The 20105-nt window shown below is 35.4% G+C and overlaps 1 protein-coding gene across 3 annotated transcripts in view; it reads left to right on the top strand.

The window, feature by feature from the left end:
- The window catches only part of LOC149080456 (uncharacterized), a 1573269-nt gene that overhangs the window by 1263529 nt on the left and 289635 nt on the right, over positions 1-20105 (top strand). For all 3 annotated transcript variants that reach the window (XM_089239569.1, XM_089239571.1, XM_089239572.1), the window contains one exon: positions 11382-11597. In XM_089239569.1, coding sequence (XP_089095695.1) covers positions 11382-11597 — 216 coding nt within the window. The remainder of the gene's footprint in view (positions 1-11381; positions 11598-20105) is intronic.

Below are 20105 nucleotides of genomic sequence, written 5' to 3'. Positions count from 1 at the left end.
TAGATCTTTCAACTCCACCTTTGACGCTGGGGGGCATTGCTCCCCCCACGCCCCACCCCACCCCACCCCCGTATCTCCGCCCATGATTGTACATCCATAAAAGAATTACTCCAAAGCATAAATAGGCACACACATACACATCAGTATTTCCAGCTCGTCGTGACGCCCCTCACAAAAGGTTGGCAACACTTCTAGGAGCCACAACGCACACTTTGAGAAACACTGCCCTACCGGCTTAAAATTAGCGATAAGAAAACTAGAATAGACTTTTATAAACACTACTCCTTGTCTCCAACATTTTCAGCCTCTGATCCACTTGAGAGAAAGGTTGAGTTGAAGAATTCACTATCACAAAGTGGACAATAGATGTATGGGAAGATAAGTAAGGGCTTTTATACAGGCGAGTTCCAAGAAAAATGGGCCTGGCCTATACTATCTCAATACATACATGCTTATAACAATAGCAGAAATTGGGTTGTGGCTGTCACATAGGTTTGTTGTGCTGTTTGTTATCCTGTTGCTTTTTCGCGTGTTTGGACATCTCTTTTCATTTTGAGCTCTCATTCTGTTTGTATCAAAACAAGAAAGACTGGATTAAGGAAAATATTCGCCCCTGGGCAGGACTCTGCAAAAGAAAGACTTCTTGAAAATAGAAAGATTCAAGGTGAAAAGATTCGGCTTCAACGTGATTTGAATGATTTAATACTGCGACTAGATTTTGGGAAGTCCTTACTTATCTGAAAACACGGCATTTAAAATTATTTTTGAAAAAAAGAGGTTTTTGTATCGATTCATAGATTGGGAGTGGAAAACTATGTCTCTGTGGGTACGTACATGTGGCTCTTTAGTAAAACTAAGAGAAGAATAATACAGTGTAGTTTACTTGCAAAAAAAAGAAAAAAAAAACTTTTTGGCTCGTGAATAAGTTTTGAGTTATTGTGAAAGACAGCTTTGGGAATCCTTGGACTGAAAAGTTAGCCGACCCCAAGTGGCATGTAATTTAAAGATCTTAATAAGTACTTTGTTGGAAAATGCAAAAGCGTTGAATTAGAGAAAATCTCCCTTTATTCTTGTTTATTTCCCAGGGCACCTTTTTTTTTTACCATCAATGCGTCTGGTATTGAGTTCCATTGTGTGATAAATAAGGATAAAATATTTGTGGAATGTTTTATAGTCTAAACTCTGTCTTCTACTAACAGATATGCTACTAGTTATCTGCTATCTTCTTGAATAGATAATGTCCACACAATTCTGTAATGTGATTAGTTTAGGGATTATTTTTAAGCTTTACATTTCTCTCGTTTTGGTCATCTTGTCTTGATACATATTCTGTTCAAAACCAGAGTAGGTCGTAGAATATTTTGTCACTCAGATTCGTAAAATTTTATCGATTAATAAGTTTAATCCGATTTCTGCTGTCACAAATGCCGTTGATGAGGACATTTGGCGAAGTTGGTGATGGCAAATAGTATAAGTAGCAAAAACTTTGCATGACAAGAAATTTACTGTGTGAAGACAGAAGAATCTTCTTTCCATACCCAGTCGCTTTGTTTGGTCGGAGAAGAGGGCGTTTAAATACTTTGCTTTCTAACAGTAATACGGTCATTGTCGAGAAAGGTTCTATAATGTGCAGTAGAAGAATAGGAGAAATAAATACGCGGGGTAAGAAATTTGTCTCGAAGAAGCTGTCTGAAATTCCGAAATTCCAGTGATTTTCACCCCTCTGGTAGGTAAAGAGTTAAGGCCGAAGCCTAGAGTCCATCCAGCTTGAATTTTTCGTGAAGTTTCGAGGCACTGGCGTGATATTGCGGGTAAAGGTCAAGAGTTATTCCGTCAATGATATTCTCAGCTGCCATGTTGCTGATAATTTCATGTAAGTCCTTGGCCGTTTTTTCCAGCACCGTCGAGCTATTTCTGTCCTTGTTAGCAGACTCCGGTGATGAGCTTCTGGTCTCCGGCAGCAATGGAGCCTCTTGGTCCGGTTTATCCGCTAGCGTTGATGCGAGTGTCACCGGTGGACGGGCCACGTTTGATGTTCGCTTATTATCGAGAAACTTCTTGTATGGAAGTGACTCTGGTCTCGGAAAGAAAGATGTTGATGAGGCCGACTTGGTAAAAACCAGTGGTATTGCTGAAGAATCGGGTTTACATGATTTTTCAGTCGAAGAAAAGTTCGATGTTTTTCAATGTTAGAAAATTTTATTGATCTACTCCCATCTCGTTTAGCTTGCCAATTGTTATGAACACATTTTAGAATGTGAACTATGTCAAAAATGAAGAAAAGCGTATTTGCATCACAAGGATATGGCACACTTGAATGTAAAATGTTATTACCAGAAAAAAGTTCAAAAGCTTTGCGGTTTACATTGTTATTGTCTGATATTACTAAAAGCACTTGAAAACCAAGATTCTCTGGAGCTATAATAGCAGACACACACATATCTTTTAACTGCTGACTTGTCAAATTTTGAACTGGTACAATGTTAACTACATCTTTATATTTTGAGAGTAATGAAGAAATCATAAAGACTTGAGCTGTTTTTGTAACTTTCTCAAAATCAAAAGCACTTTGGCCATAAATGGATCCTCCTTTGAAAGTCAAATCTTGCTGAATATAAATTTCGTCTATGCGCAAATTGATCAAAAATTCATGTGGTTTAAAAAATTTCAGTCTTGAGTTCAAATATGCTAAACTTCCCTCTCATGTGGCTCGATTGAGAGAGAAACTACCGATCAAATTTTGTAAATTTTTAGAGTGAGGAAAGCATAAAACTCCAGATTTCATAAGTATGTTATATATATATATATATATGTTTGGAATGAATATACAAACAAGAAGCAAATATAATAGTTTGATTTGTATATCTCCTGCCATTTTTCCCGTTTTTAACAATATTAATTGCTCCACAAGAAATTGCAATTTCATCGGATCATTATACTTCTGTAAGGATTTCAATAAATTTACAGCAATTTCAAATCCATTGTCGGAATCGGGTGATGTGAACATGATTCTACACAAAACATGACATCCTTCAGAATAGACTTGAAACAGATTAGTTTTGCTTTTGAGAATTTTTTTGGTTCAATTTTTTTACCATCTATGTATACACTGTATTTTAAATTTTCATATACCACAATGCACCCAGAAACAGAAGGACATTCATTATCTGTCCTCATATGGTATGCAGCCAGTTGTGATTCTTTCTTGAAAAGAATCAAATTTGACGTTTGTTTTTGTTTGAAAAAATCAACCACATCATCCAAGTTCGTAATTGCATTGGAAATTTCAAAATTCTTTTTTTTCTAGCAAACTTAGTTCAACAGCAAGATTAAAATTTTCTTGTTCAACATCTGCGAGCCTACGCGATGATGTTGTCTTAGAACTCAGATATTCTGGTAAATTCTCAAAAATTGTTGGAACAGCATTGTCTTTGTATTTTGGAATTTTTCGAGGGAAAAACTTTACCTCACCATTAACAATGCATCGATCAGTTCTGATTATACAGCTTTCTTCAAAATGCTTTATACATACTCGTGGATCCTTCAACCCTTGCAGGTCGGTTGGAATTTTCCGAAGCCATTAAGACCTACGAGGCTCCTCTTTTGGCAAACAAAACGTCGTGGTATGTTCTTCTGAATGGTAATTAGATCTGCCACACTGCATCGTTTGGGCATTTGAATATATCTGTAAACAGAAAAAAATCTGTTAGCCAATAAGCAATTTTCCTTTAAATTTATTGAAATATGCAATAGCAGCAAAAACAGGTGCACAATGCTAATAAAAAATCTTGTTCAAAGAAACAACTGTTTTCATTACCTTTTAAATTCATAAACCCCCCCCCCCCTGCCATCTCGCAAAATTTTATTTACAGTTTACTCCTCATAGTCATTGCTCAAGAGGCAGAAAGCAGAGAAAATTACTATTCTTAAGCATGCAAAGTACCCAAGAAGAATTAGAAATTTGTTTTGTAATGTTTGTATCAACATTTTTCTTGATGATTTGAATAACATTCATTAAAAACTTTAGTGCTTAAACAAATATATGAACTAAAATGCAATCAGGTTTTTAAATCAATTTCTACTTTCTTAACATACCCCCATATATTTCTGTGGGCGGGCAGAGTGTGGAAGGGAAAGAGACGACGACGAGAGAGAAACGAAACACACGTCTAGTCCACAGAGTAATAATACTATAGAGTGCGCGCGAGGGGTTACAATGTGAAGCAAAGATCCGGAGTCACGTGACTCCGGTCGAAAGGCTGGTCAGGGAATCTCGCTGGCAATGCTTTCCTTATGGCTACTCGAATGACGATCTACACGCGCTGTCTTATTTTTGATTAGAATGGCCAACACTTGCGCAGCTTTCGGATGTTCTGAGCGGTTTAGGAAAGGGGGACCAGTATCCTTTCACAAGGGAATACTTTTTTGCTTATTCCTCTTCTTATAAATTAAAAATTGGAATATTAAATTGACGATGCAATGGATTTCTGACGTAATCTCAGTTTTTAACGACTCCATTTTGGATTTAATTCAATTAAAGTTCCAAGTTTTGGTAAAATTCAAATGTCATGAATCATTATTAAATGTTTTAATAGAATTTTTGGCAATAAATGATTGAAATTGTGAGTTTAATGAAGTTTTAACTGAAATACACGTCTCCGCAAGATTTGGCGAGATTTGGCGAGCTAGTGAGTTCATTCGAGTTTTGCTCAACTTGGAAGAAAATATGCTTTTCAAAAGGAGAAATTTATGAAAAATATTCTATTTAAATAGAATGTGAGGAAAACTTCCCCCCCCCCCTCTAGAGAATTGCAGTTTGGCATAAAAATGCATAACAACCTCTAAAAATAATAGTATTTTTACCCCTCTTCACACCTGAGATAAAACTATTACAGAAAATAAATTTTTTTATTCATTAATTTATGTTTGTTGTATGTGAAATTGCCGCTTCAAACAAGAAAATTAATTATTCAATTGATTTTTTGAGTCAATATCTGTACTAAGACCTGAAGTCATATATTGTGTACCTCAGATGTTATCTTGAAAAAGAATCATTCTAAAAACGATTTAATACCTTAAATTAAGATTAACATATGCATACTTTTGGAGCGAAGAGATTACATATGTATGTGACATGTGTAAATATTATATTATATATATGAAATATTATATCCTAAAATATTATATATATATATACACACTTTAAATTATTACATATATACTCTACATGGAATTTTAATTCTTATAGTTTAGAGAAATTGATGATGAGATTCTGTAATTTTCTTGAGTAAAATCTATTTTAATCCTGAAATTTTATGTAAGTGTTTACAGTTTTGTGTGATGAGGTTATAAAAGGTTTTTCAGGAATGTTAGAAATGACACTTTTTCTTATTGTTTGAATATTATTTCATGACTGAATATGGTATGAGTGTGAATGTGTTACATTACATAATATGATGCATTATAATTAATTATACATTAATTATGTCTATATAGAGTAATTGTAATGTTCTGGAAAGATATATTTTTGTTTTAATAACCCCTAGTATAAATAAATTTTCGAAATTAAAAGCGACAAAGTGAATGAAGAGAATATTTAAAAATATAAATGAATTAGGCTTTACAACATATACGTTGTTCCGTTTTCCAATATTTGTTTATTTTATAGAATTTATTTTTTCAAATCTGATACTCCCTAAATATTTCACATAAAAATGAGCGAAATTCATTGAAAAAATGAAGGAAAGTTTTCATCAACTTGATCGAATTGAGTCAAATTTCGTTACAGCAACATCCTAGCTTCTTCGAAAACGCGCCAAATGTAATAGCGCAGAACCTGTTCTTTCCCCGACAATACTGCTCATCTTTTCTTCACGTTCGACAAGTTTTATCAATAGCGTGCGCGGTCTATTTATATCTTAAGTCTATGGTCTAGTCAGACGAACGACATTTTATACAAGCAAAAGAAATAACTATCATACAGCAGCGGTCAAGTGGAGGGAAAAAGAAAGTCCCCAAAAGAGGGAAACGTTGCGTATATGGGGGAAAGAACATGAATACACACAGTAAAAGGGGGAAGATGATATTATTCCAACACCCCCACTTCATTTGAGCCCGTAAATAAACATAACATTTCTTAATTTCACAATATCAAGTGCTTTTGTAAATCCGTCTGATAGGTTGACTAGAGTCTATATGTTTCAGGATCTTCACAACCACACAAACTGGCTTGATGCACAATGAACCCGTCGTTGAAGTGCCTTCTGTCAGGAATACGACTGCGGGTTGGAAGTTCCTCATCATCGCTGTCTTCATCCGTCAATTTCTCGGAGAAATTCCCCATGCGATGGTTGTCACCTGCTCCCATCACTTCGAATCTCTTGGGCTGAATGCCTTTAGTTGACCTTTGTGAAACACGAATTCGGAATCCGTCACCTCTGGGATCGTCCTCTGATGGGTTTCTGGATTTTTCCTCCTGAGTTTTTATTTCCATCTTTGTGAATTTCACAATAATCCCCATGAAAGTTCACGGAAGCATCATGCAAAGTTAGCTGACGAACGGATATTAAATTACTGACGACATCGAGAGCATACAACACATTCGAAAGTAACACTTTTGTCACAGTACCTTCTAAATTTTTCAATAGCATATTCCCGGAACCTATGCCTAGCACATTAACTGTTTCGCCGTTTGCGACTTCAATATTATATTTGTACGAGTTATTAAACGACGTGAAAAAAATTGATATCGTTACTCACGTGGCGCGTGGCACCAGAATCCACAATCCAGTTTTTCGACCGTATGCCTAGTGACAGCAAGGTATCCTTTTGCTGAGCGGCGCTCACTTTATTTTCACTTGAGCTCCTGGACGTTTTCTCCGGATGATTCCTTTTCCACTCTGCGTATTTTCTGCATCTGTTCTTGACGTGGCCGGGCTTCTTGCAAAAATAGCACTTTATGGAGTTTTTCTTCTCGATGTGGCTTGATCCGAGTTTCATCATTCTTCGGTGAGGATACTGCCTGGATCCGCGTGTTGCTGCCTTCTTTCGTATTCGGCGATGACCTTTTGCTGGACAACAGCGAACGTCAACTCGGTTTCGGCACGTGTTTCCAATGCGGTGATCATCGGGTCGAAGGCTGCTGAGTAGCATGGCGGTACTCCATTTATCCGATAAGGATTCCTCGCCGAGGTCCCTCAGCTTCAGAAAAAGTTCTTGCATGCGGACGACGTGCTCGGGAACATTTCCGCCTTCTTCTAGTTTCAGACAACAGATTGTCCTCATCAGGTGAACCTTGTTGGTGAGGGTGCTCTTCTCGTGATACTCCTTCAGGGCGTTCCACATGTCCTTCGTGGATTTACTATCACGGATGTGAATGAGCTGATCATCCTCGACAGTTAGTCCAATGTACGCTTGTGCTTGGCTGTCGGCTTCCTTCGATTCGAGGGTCCTTCGATTCGCTTCACCTGGATCCGGCCTGTCGTTCTCGATGACTTTCTTGAAAAGTTTCTCTTTCATTAGCAGAAGTTTAACCATATATTTCCAGTTCGAATAGTTTTGATTATTCAGCTTGACAATATTGTCTTTGATGCTATCCATTATCGTTGCGAAGTTTCCTGATGCACACGATAAAACGAATGGAAACTAAACTTCTAACGAGATACCGCTAGTGCGTATCGGCGCGCGACAAAAAAAAATTGAAAACGCTGATGAGGACTGATGAGGATCTGTTGTCTGAAACTAGAAGAAGACGGAAATGTTCCCGAGCACGTCGTCCGCATGCAAGAACTTTTTCTGAAGCTGAGGGACCTCGGCGAGGAATCCTTATCGGATAAATGGAGTACCGCCATGCTACTCAGCAGCCTGCCAAGGAGCTTCGACCCGATGATCACCGCATTGAAAACACGTGCCGTCTCGAAAGATACGTCTCTGGGTGATGTTCTGGGCCCATAACCTGTGGGCGGGCAGAGTGTGGAAGGGAAAGAGACGACGACGAGAGAGAAACGAAACACACGTCTAGTCAGACGAACGACATTTTATTATACAAGCAAAAGAAATAACTATCATACAGCAGCGGTCAAGTGGAGGGAAAAAGAAAGTCCCCAAAAGAGGGAAACGTTGCGTATATGGGGAAAGAACATGAATACACGCAGTAAAAGGGGGAAAATGATATTATTCCAACAATTTCGGGAATATTTATTTACTATTATAGCATGAAGAGCACGTGTAGTGTTGTGAAATTAGAATTTACTACTTTAATTTCTTATGGTACGTAAATAATAAAAATGTATCACTGTTAATCATTTTGGATTTCATGGGGAGACAGCGTGGAAATTGACCTTTGCTACAGAGAGTCTGTGGTGCCTTGACTTTCACTGAGGGGGGGGACACAACATCAAAAAGGTTGGAAAACGCTGTTGTACAGTACAAACACACACACTTCTAAATGAACAAAAAATAAATGTTAAACATAAGCCAAGTTCTTATATAATTATTTAAACTTATTTTTTACTGTTCATTGATAAATTATTACACAAATGTGAAAAGGGTAATATTTTGTAATTCATTAATGCATTCTGTTTACACTAGGCATGTCCGGCCTAGTTTAAAAAGTCGAGAGTCTACTGTATGTATATATAGATAAACAGAAAATATTTCTAGCCGATATTGCAGGGGTTTTCAACCTTTCTTGTGTGAGTTATTCATCATTAAAGGTGCCTTTGACATATGTATACCTGAAATCTGCATGATTATAATATTTTTATGTAATTTTTACAGGACGTTTAATTGAAGCGTTGATCAAGTGCTCGTGTGCATGAAATATATATTGTAATATATACAGTGGATTCCACTTATAACATTTTCAAAAAACCATCATGAAAACATATAAGAGGGAAAACGCTTTAAACTGGAAATATTAATAAGAATTACTTAGAGTTGAGACAACGAAAACAAGTTCTACTAAGCAGGAAAACATTGATAAGCGGGATCAACTCTATATAGATAAACAGAGGGGGAAAAAAAGCTAATATTGAATTTGAAGGAAAATTGCTTTTTTACTTTATTGGGACCTAAGAGGCTCCTCTTTTGGAAAACAAAACACCGTGGTACGTTCTTCCGAACGATAATCAGCAACCTGCCTCACTACATCACTTTAGACATTGCAATATATCTATAAACAGAAAAAAAACTGTTAGACAATATAAAATTTGAAGGAAAATTGCTTATTTTATTGAAATATGCAATAGTAAAAAAAAAATTGATACACAATGCTAATAAAATGTTTCGTTCAAAGAAAGCAATTGCTTTATTTATATATATATATATATATAGTGCATCATTCATCTTTAAATTCATAAACCCCTTCATCTCATAAAATTTTGTTTGCATTATGCTCATATCTCGTATAACCATGCTCATATGGTTATGTTTTGAAGACCATACCTACAGAGGGACATAGACTTGGTTGAAGGGGTGCAGAGAAGAGCTACGCGTGTCCTTATTGGCACACGGGGCTTGAGTTATGAAGAGAGACTTCATTTTTTGAATATGTTTACATTGGATGAACGCAGGTGTCGAGGAGATATGATCGAAGTGTTCAAAATTTTCAATGGGATGGATAGGATGGACCATGAACTTTTAGTACACCGCCAATCGACTGCTTTTACAAGGGGACACCAGTATCGATTGGTGAGGGACAATGCAAGGCTATAGTGTCGCAGGGTATTTTTCTCTAATAGGGTTGTTAATAAATGGAACAGCTTATCCCCGGAGGTAGTAAATTGTAACACAATTGACACGTTTAAAAAGAAATACGATAAGCATGTTGGGGTAAATCGAGAAGCTATCCATACTTAGAATAAGACAACCATAAGCATTCTTTATGGGCATTGTATAATATTTTATCTTGTGTATATATTGTTTACAATTTTTGTTAATTGCACTTTTAATTGGATTGCTGTATTTTTTAAATATATGACAACCATATTTTTATGGGCATCTTTTTCTCAGCCACCTCGTTGGGCATTTTGCCTGTTGTGGCGTTGTATTTGTATTTGTATATTTGTATATAATAGCCATAATTTGTTTACATTATTTTGAGTTATTTACATAATGAGTGTACCTATGTGCATTTTATTTACATTATACTCATCATAGGCAAAACTTTTCTGAAATTTGTACCATACATGTGCATCAACGCTTTTTCCGATGAGTTGAAAACATATATAACACTTATTATTAATTTAGTACCTATTAAAAAAAACGAGTGTGCAAGCAGAATGCAAACTAAATAAAAATAGAAATTGATTCAAAACCCTGACTATATATATATATATTTTTTTTTTGAAACCGAGCACAACTCAGGTCTATCGCCATGGGCAATTTACTACCTAGTGAGTTGTGCCGGAAGTGTAAGTGTGTGTACCTAATAGTCTGAGTGCGTATCTAGTGTTGTGTATGATTTTTCAGTGCTGCCATCTATATCTCAGAAGTGAAGTGAGTGATGTGTAGTGACTGAATATTTGTACTGTTTGTAGGACTGTTGCTCTCTGTGGCGAGACTTTTTAACGGGGAGACCGGCTCGCATTTGCGCCTCAAAATTGGGAACCACAGAAAACCAACTTCAGCTGACCACCACTGTGGCGACGGTGGGGCTCGAACCCGGGTCCCCGCGATGCGAGTCCGTCACTATGACCACTCGACCACCCTGACTATATTTTTGCACACTTCACAGATAAATATCCAGCAATGAAAATGACAAGAAAAGTAAAGAATCGCTGCACTGAGAACTCCTTAATCATCATCGCAAGCATAATTATTTTTTATACACTACTAAATAGTTAAATCATGAAATTTCTCCACGCCAGAAACACGAACAGTTTAGCACGTGTTAGTTTAGCACGTGTGATATGCCCAATTTTCTTTACAGACACAACTCTGTTAGATTTTAATATTAATAAAGATGGTTGAAAATGTATTTAACACTTGCCATGTATTTGGATGTTTCTCAGGATCTATAAATTTGCGACGAAAAAATATTTATTCAGCTTCATTCTTGGATCACACGTTGGAAGAACTGAAAAAAATGTCATCCTTTCAGCTAAAAAGCAAGCAGCAAGGTGAAGGAGCTAGGACAAAGTTGGTCACATGACTTTTTAGTGCCATAGCCCTCTCTTTCTCGTTAGCCCCGGTACCGACTCTAGCTCCTCGTGATACAGCCCTTGTTATATGGCCCTCGTTCGTGTGTGGCCACCTTTAAGCTTAGGAAGTTAATGTCCCTTACAGTTTTTTCGATTACTCAAAAACTTGATATTTCAACTTATTCCCTTCTTAGAACTGTTGATTCAATTATAATCAATATTATTTTTTACTTCTTTCAGGGGCCTCCCGGATCGCCTGGTTCTGTGGGAGAAATGGGTGCTCATGGTGAACGAGGTGAAGAGGGCCCAAGAGGTGTTCAAGGACCTCATGGTCAAAGAGGTTTCTCTGGCTTGGCCGGTAGTCCTGGTATAAAAGGCAATCAAGGGGATTATGGCGAAAAAGGCATAAAAGGTCATAGAGGACTTACAGGACTTATTGGGATACAAGGAATTTCTGTACGTTTCAAATTTTACAAATAAGAATGTGATGCTTTTAATTATTTGTGTGTGTGTGTGTGAGAGAGAGAGAGAGAGAGAAACTATACAAATAGTTATCTCTTCATTATAAAAACACAGCCTTCACCTGAAGAAAATAAGCCACTTCTATAGCCTTTTCAGGCTAACTTTGCAGTGAAGAGAAAGGTAACGAGTGTATTCTTTCGCCGCAAAATATAGTTCCCGTATATCGGATTATGATGATTCTTTATACAGAACACTTCAATATTTTCTCTATGATTTTGAAAAAATTACTGAAAAATATCGTTTTGAACCGATGTATATTTGTTTAAAATTTTTAAATTAGAAAAAATATTGGTTACCATTATCAAAAATCCATCGCAACGGCAACAACATTCTGGCGCGATATCCTAGAAACTTTCCCCTCCAATATATCACTGTCGAGTTTTTTCCGTTACACAATTATATACTGTATATACATTTTTTATATCGTTATTTGGTTGAATTTTCCTTAACGATACAATTTTTCATTCAGTTTTACATGCAGTTACATAAAAACGGGAACGGCTTACATAAAAACGAATATTTAATCAGTTTTATTTTCTCCCGAGAATAGGCCTCAGTGAGTTCGGATATTCACTCATAGATTACACACAGGAAGTGTTTCTCTTCCACGAGAGCGCCGATTCCATTGTGAGAGGCTCTTTATGGGTGCAGAAGTTTTGGTTTTAGGTACTCATTTTTTTAATTATTTATTTTTTGCCACGTTTATGGTTTCTGATCACGGAGAGTCGCGTCTTCCACTCACAGCAGGGGCCACCTGTTTCTTCAGATGCCCCTTGCCTTTTAGTGTCTCTTCAGATAAAATATGTAAGAGAGAGGGGGCCCACAATGGTTTAAGCTTTCATCTTCTATGTCACAGTTGTATCTTTCTTTTCACCGGAGATAGCCACACTAAAATATTCTCTCCTCTTCAATTCCTGAATACTTTATTTTTGGTTTTTGAGTACTCGCTGTACACAAAACTCGATAAGAATCATCGGTAATAACCATGAGCAGCACATCAACCGCAACAAAAGACTGAACTGTCGTGAAAACAAGTGGCATCGACGTATACCGTTCGAGGGGGGGGGGGGGGGAGCGACAGAAATTTCGGCAAGAAAAGTAAGTAAAAAAATTCCAAACTTTTCCGTATCATTATTATTATTTGGTGCTATTCCTGCATTTACACGTCAAAACAGAGTTAATCTGCTTGTTCTTAATTTATTTATTTTTTTGATTGGCCCCAAAAATTTTACTTAATGTCATTTTTTTACATATGAATTGAAAGAAAAATCTGAAAATCCCCAAGTTTGTGAGAGCTATGGTTAATATACAGTATTTTAAAATTATACGTTGCTTTTATATTATTGTTTGGAAATTTTTTTATTAATTAATTTCAGCTGAGGAAAAGAAATATTGCGGAAAAATTTTTTCTTTTTTTTTTTGGCAACGGCAGGCACGTTGTGCGGACACGTTTTATTTTCGCTCCTCAAAAAAAATTATACTGTATATTTTTTCAAACGTAGAATAATCCCTGTTTACTAGTTGTTTTTATCCGCTCAAAATTATTACAGGTAAATTTTAATTATTTGCTTCATTAAATACAAAAATCGTCTAAGGTATGCCTAATCGAAATATGTCTTGTAAGTCTTGCTCGGATATCATAGTAGTGGATTCTGACAGAATCCAGTGCTCTAAATGTAAATCAAATTTTCATTATCTGTGTAGTGGTATCAGTGAAAAAGCTTTCAGAAAATTCACATCCGATAAAAACAAAAAATGGTTATGTGCAATGTGCCTTCAAGACTCCACGACCTCATCGGCAAGATCACAAGATGGTGAATCGGAATCCTCTCAAGACATCCTTCACAAAATAATTCAACAGAACAACGAACTTAAAGAGTTCGTTTCCCGCAAGATGGATGAATTTACGCAAGCAATAGACTTCAACAATGAAACGATCAAAGAACTAAAAACAACTATTGAAACTCTACAAAAAACAAACAATGAACTGATCTCCAAAAACGAACTCCTTTCTAAAGAAAATATCGAGATGAAAAGGGAAATGAAAAATTTGCGTTGTGACATGATCGAACTAAAGCAGTATTCCAGACGTACGAACATCGAGATTTCAAATGTTCCAGAAACTGAGAATGAAAACCTCCAACAAATTTTCACGAATATTGATGCACTAGCGAAAACAAATATCTGCGAAAATATAGTGACTGCTCATCGTGTACCAACATTCAACAAGGACAGGCCAAAACCCATTATATTACAATTCACATCAAAAATTATCCGTGACAGAATTAAAGGATTGCCGAATCAAGGCTTCTGAAATAAATCCAAGATTTATGGACGTCTCTGTTTATTTCAGTGAACATCTCACACCCGAACTAAAATCACTGTTCCTTAACGCGTGAAAGTTTAAAGTGGAACACAACTATAAGTACTGTTGGACCCGTGACGGCAAAATATTCTTACGTGAAGACGATTCATCCAGGATCTTTCGTGTAAAATCTGAAGACGACTTACATTCACAGATCCATTGACTGAGATAAACAATGATTTCCAATCCAACTGTATGACTCTAACAAACCTGGATGAGTTAAAACAGTTTTTGTCATCTGCACCAACAAATTGTAAGTCATATTGCAATATGTTCCATGTAAATATACAGAGCTTACGCGCTAACTTTGATAACTTAACCGCTTTACTATCAGAGTATATGAATCATATTTCAATATTAATTCTTTCCGAAATTTGGATCTACAGTAATGAAATCGATTTATAAAACGATGTATAAAATTGAAGGCTTTGATTCGTATTTTAAATGCAGAGATAGTAATCGGGCGGGAGGCATTGCAGTTTATACACAAAATTTGCTGAATTTCAATCAAATCGAATGTGAAATGTCAACTGCAGAAATGATATTATCATACAGAAAAAAATTGAAAATTGCATTAATATCACTATATCGCTCTCGCAGTTTTACTATCTCAAATTTCAACACGGAACTGGATTCTGTCTTAAAAAGTTTAAATTATGGAAACATCATAATAATAGGTGATATGAATATAGATTTACTGACAAATAATCACGACGTACTTGATTATCAAAACAATCTATTTCAGGTTGGATTTCAATCCTTAATAAATGAACCAACCAGAGTTAAAGATACCTCGACTTGTATCGATCATATTTTTATAAAAAATCAAAATCATAGAATATCATTTTCCTCTGGAATATATATCAACGATTTAACCGATCACTATCCCGTTCTTTTAAAATTATATTATGACAGAATTCCAATTTCCAAATCTAATGAAAATCCCCCTCTAAAATTATTAGATAAAAAAAACTTTCAACTTATTTTAACAATTATAAATACCTCTGGTTGAATAATATCGACTTAAATTTACAATATCAGTATTTTACATCCACTCTGAACTCTATTAACAATAACTTTAAGTTTGTAACATATCGAAACAATAAATTTAAAAAAAATTGGATGACGTCTGAAATCTATGCCCTGATCAAGAGAAAAGAAAAATTATATATCAGATTAAGGAAACATCCTCATGATTTATTATTTAAAACTGCTTATAATTGTGTAGCTAGGGAACTGAAATTGAAAATCATAAACACTAAAAACGAATATTATAGAAAACAATTTATTAAATGTAATTCAAACCATCAGAAATGGAAATTCATTAATAATACCATCAATCATAAAAACCAAAATACAATTTTTTCAATTTTTTCTAACAGCTTGGAACTTGCAAATCAATTCAACGCCCATTTTAAAGATATCAACAATGGTAATCTAGCTTTTAACGACACTAATGAATTCAAAAATTATTTATATCCAACTGTAAATTCTTTTGTTTTGTTTGATGTAGATAATACTGAAGTCCTAAATAATCTAAACAGCTTCTACAAGAATTTTACACCTGACTACGATGGTAACAGTATATATCTTATTAAAGAATTTGCACGAAATAATGTCGAATTTCTAACAAAATTTATTAATACTTCTTTTTATTCAGCCACATTTCCTGATTCCTTAAAACGAGCAACCATCACTCCGATCTATAAATCTGGAGAGAAAAATTTCCTTTTTAATTACAGACCTATATCGATTCTCCCAATTTTTTCTAGAGTTATAGAAAAAATTTTATCATCTAGAATTTATAAATTCCTTAACCTAACAAATTTCTTTGCTGTAAATCAATATGGTTACATAAAAGGACGTGGTACCGAAAACGCTCTATTAAACTTCTCTAAATTTGTTTATAACAGTATTGATAGCTGTAAATTTACCCTGGCCATATTTTTAGACATCTCAAAAGCTTATGACAATGTAAATCACTCAATTCTCATTAAGAAACTCAGTTCTGCTGGAATCAGAGGTAATACATTGAACTGGTTCACTTCATATCTAACCAATCGTAAACAAAGAGTTAAAATTAAAAACACACTAAGTGACTATATCACTATACAGAGAGGAGTCCCCTAAGGATCAAATTTAGCCCCCTTACTTTTTATAATATTCATAAACGACTTATGTAAACTAAATATTCATGGTACTATGATTACTTCCGCCGATGATACAGTTCTTTTATATTCTTCCAACGATCTTAATACACTAACAACTAAAATAAATCAAGACCTGTGCTTAATCAGAAAGTGGTTCCTAGCCAATGATTTAACCCTAAATCTTTCAAAGACTAAAGTCATTCATTTCAACTTAATTTACTCTGAAATTGATTTTAATCTAAAATTCCATAGCCCAATATGTTTGATGAACCTCGACTGTTCCGGCCAAAAAATTCAGCAGGTACAAAATATCAAATATCTAGGACTTAATATTAGTAGCAATCTAAAATGGAAACTTCATGCACTAGAAATAGCGAAAAAACTACGTTTTATTGTATATAAATTCTATTATCTGAAACAAAAGGTAACGGCAGAATTTCTGAGAGAAATTTACTATGCCTGGTTTTATTCAATTGTCAATTATGGTATCATCATCTGGGGTGGCGATTACAAGACAAATCTGCTGCCTATTTGTTCTATTCAAAACAGATGTTTTAAAATTATTTACAGTGCTCGTTCTCAAATCTCAATTTATAGAAATTTAAATCTACTCCCCATAAGACATAACGCCATCTACCGAATCATACTCTACATATATCGTAATAAATCAATATGCACTCAAAGAGAGTCCATATCATTGAGAAGACCAAACGAAATTTATTGCATACCCTCATTTAGAAAAGAAATATTTCGCAAACATTTTTACTACCTTGCTCCTAAACTATTTAATGCTTTACCGTTAGTAATGCAGAATATATCTAGGTTTGCATCATTTAAAAAAATCACTTTTTGAATTTCTAATAGCAATAGACGATATAGATGTATATTTTCAATTATAGAAGCGAATTATATTATTGTCCATACGCCTGTAGTTGCCTCATATCAATTGTTATTATATCAAATGTGAACTTGTATATCAGCATAATTATTACAAAAATTTATTTGAAAATTCATTTCGTTATTTAACTATTTTTTTTTTATTATAAGTTTTGTGTTATTTTTTTGTTTCTTTCGTCTTTATCTTTAATTAGTTGCTCTGTACAGGCTCAGGCCTCTTGACAACAAATATTGAGATTTCACTGTTTCATGTATTATTTAACTTTGGAAACAAATAAAATAATTATTTAAAAAAAAAAAAAAATATTAGTATACTTTTCAAATTTTTTAATGTTACTTACGGCACATCAATGAAGAGTAAAAGACACGGTGATGTAAGATAATTATTTTTCTAAATTTTAAAGCATTTTCTAATCAAAAAAACAAAACAAATGATTTCAAAAACCCCACTTTAATTTCTGAATGTATCGGCAGTGCTCTTATTTTAATTCTATAATTATTACTAATTTACTGTGCAATTTTTTTACACTCCTTACGTTACACATAAAAAAAGATTTTTCTCAGTGAGATTGGCGAGAATCGGCCATACCTTACCAAGGAAGAGCATCGATACATTGGTTAAGAGGCTTTCGTTCCCATAGCAACGAGTGATGCGGTTCCCTCGTAGCTTCCCCTTCACTGCAAAATTAACCTGAAACAGACTAGCTGATTTTTTAATTATTCATTCATTTACTTAAACCGAGCACAACTTCAGTCTATCGTCATAGGCAATTTACTTCCGATTGAGTTGTACCTGAAGTGTGAGTGTCCCCCGCCCCAATATCCCCTGGGTTCCTCGGATTAACTGAAACCCGAAATCTCTGAGCGGGCCCGTGAGAAAAATTATATACAAATAACACATAGTACATACAGATGCCTCGCGACGTTTGGCCAGTCATGGTCCAGCTTCAAAGGTTAGCCGCCATGCGAGAAGTTGACTAATTGGTGCTGTTTTCGGGACGTTGCCTCGCGACGTTTACCTACACGGCACAGCTTTACCCGTCAACAACGTTCTTGAAGTGTAGCCAGTGGGCCTTTGAGTGGTGGGCTTCCAAGTGGGTCCCAGTGCTGGATTGAGCCCTTGCTGCCTTGACGTTGGTGCCGGCCAGCCGGCCTTAAGGCCAAAGTTTACCACGAACGGATTATGGACAGTGGGGCTCCTGCCCATTATGGTATGGGTATTGACGCCCGTCGTGTTGTGTAATCTTCCTGTATGATTATGTGTTAATAAATGTATTAATTAAAATTTTTATTTCAAAAGATTATTCAACATTGACGTTGCAAATGTTAGTGGCTCTCTCCAAAGCGGCCCTCCTAACTTTCTAGCTATTGAAAAATGGAAAGGCGGTGGTGTTCATATGCAACAGAAAAATCAACTGCGTCCTGGCGTGTATCGAACGTCAGTTTGGTATGCCTGACATAAAGTGGCTCTGGAGAACAAAAGAGCCACGTCCTCCACGTCAATGGCTCCTATATCATCAACACACCCATGGATGCTCTCTAGATGTATCTGTGGACATACCCCCACTCAGGGAAATTTTTTAGAGTATGAGAATTTAGAGTATGAAGCAAGAAAAACCAGGTTCCTTTAACTCCAAAAATCCATGACAGTTGGAAATTAAACTTTCGAACTAGATAAATATACATGGCCCCCACATCCTGTAGCGGGGCCCCTTCTGTAGTTAATTTATAGCGTGAAAAAGCAAAAAAATAATGATAACCGTCCCGGGCCCCAAGGCTAGAGCCCTGTCAGCCCCCTCTATGTGGGGGCCATGCCGATGTATATATATATATACGAAGGTAGAGTCGCATTTCATTTCATACCGTGCACCGCCCAGGCTCTATCAACCATTGTCAATTTCAGCCATTTCCCCGGATGAGGGGGCTAGGTCAACACCGTCAAGCCTGACCCCAAGATTCGTGACGTCATCGAGATCCGACTTCGAAACCCATCTTCCCTGTTAGATCGTTTTCCAACAGCACCACACACTGTAACGCCGATGTGTTATATATTTGATCCACGTTGCTATATTTTTCTTAATGTTATAGAAAAAGAGGCCGAATTAGTAAAGAATTAAGCACTTGAATAGACAAGTTTATAGTTATAATTCATTATTTTTAAGTACCAATTAGGGCCAGAGTTTTAATAAAAACTTGACAATATTTGAAAAATTACTCTTTGACCTCAAAATTTCCCCAAGAGCATTAATTTTTCAGAACTTCATTTCTATTGATTTTAACCAAAAAAATATCCATTGAATACCAAAAGAAAATTTTCAAACCAATTCAAATATATAATATCCTTTATTTTTCATCACATGCAATATATATTTTCAGTCATTTATAAAAAAATAAATATGTAAAAGGAACTTTTCATGAAATAAATATACGTTGCATTGCTCCTACCACTATGGATTGGATATGGATGATTGCACGATTCTCATTCATATACAGATACATAACATTCTATGCTAAGATGTGATTCAAGTAGTAAAAATCTATTTCAAAATTAGTGCTTTTTTTGAAAATGTCACCAGCTTCCTTTTTGCATAAAATTTTTTAACTATAATTTTTCTTTAAAAGTGCATTTTTATTCGAAGGTTCTTTAGAAATACGTCAGAAAAAAATCCACAGAATTACCCCCTCCCACATTCCAAAACTTACTTCAAAGAAATATTGTTAGTACATGTCTATATTTCCCAAACCTGGCTTTTGAATAAGTAGTTGTATATATTTTCCCAGTTAAAACATGGAAAACACCCAATTCATCAACACAGTATTTTGTAATTTCTAAAGAACCCAAAGTTGTTCACCATAACGCATTTTTTTTTTTTAATTAGGTTAGTGAAAACCACCAAGGAGACACCAAGGTCCCATACTGGTTGTTACAATGAAGTTAATTCAATAACATTTCAATTATCATACAGTGTAAAATAGTCACTATTTACTGATTTTTGAGATTGAAAACAAAAAATCATGAAAAAAACAAAA

Source organism: Pholcus phalangioides, unplaced genomic scaffold (assembly GCF_987345545.1).
Source record: "Pholcus phalangioides strain wild (caught in Gottingen) unplaced genomic scaffold, Ppha-v1.0 ptg000011l_1, whole genome shotgun sequence".
Taxonomy (NCBI): domain Eukaryota; kingdom Metazoa; phylum Arthropoda; class Arachnida; order Araneae; family Pholcidae; genus Pholcus; species Pholcus phalangioides.
The sequence above is the reverse complement of the archived record's forward strand: the minus strand, read 5'-3'. Positions and strand labels throughout refer to the sequence as shown.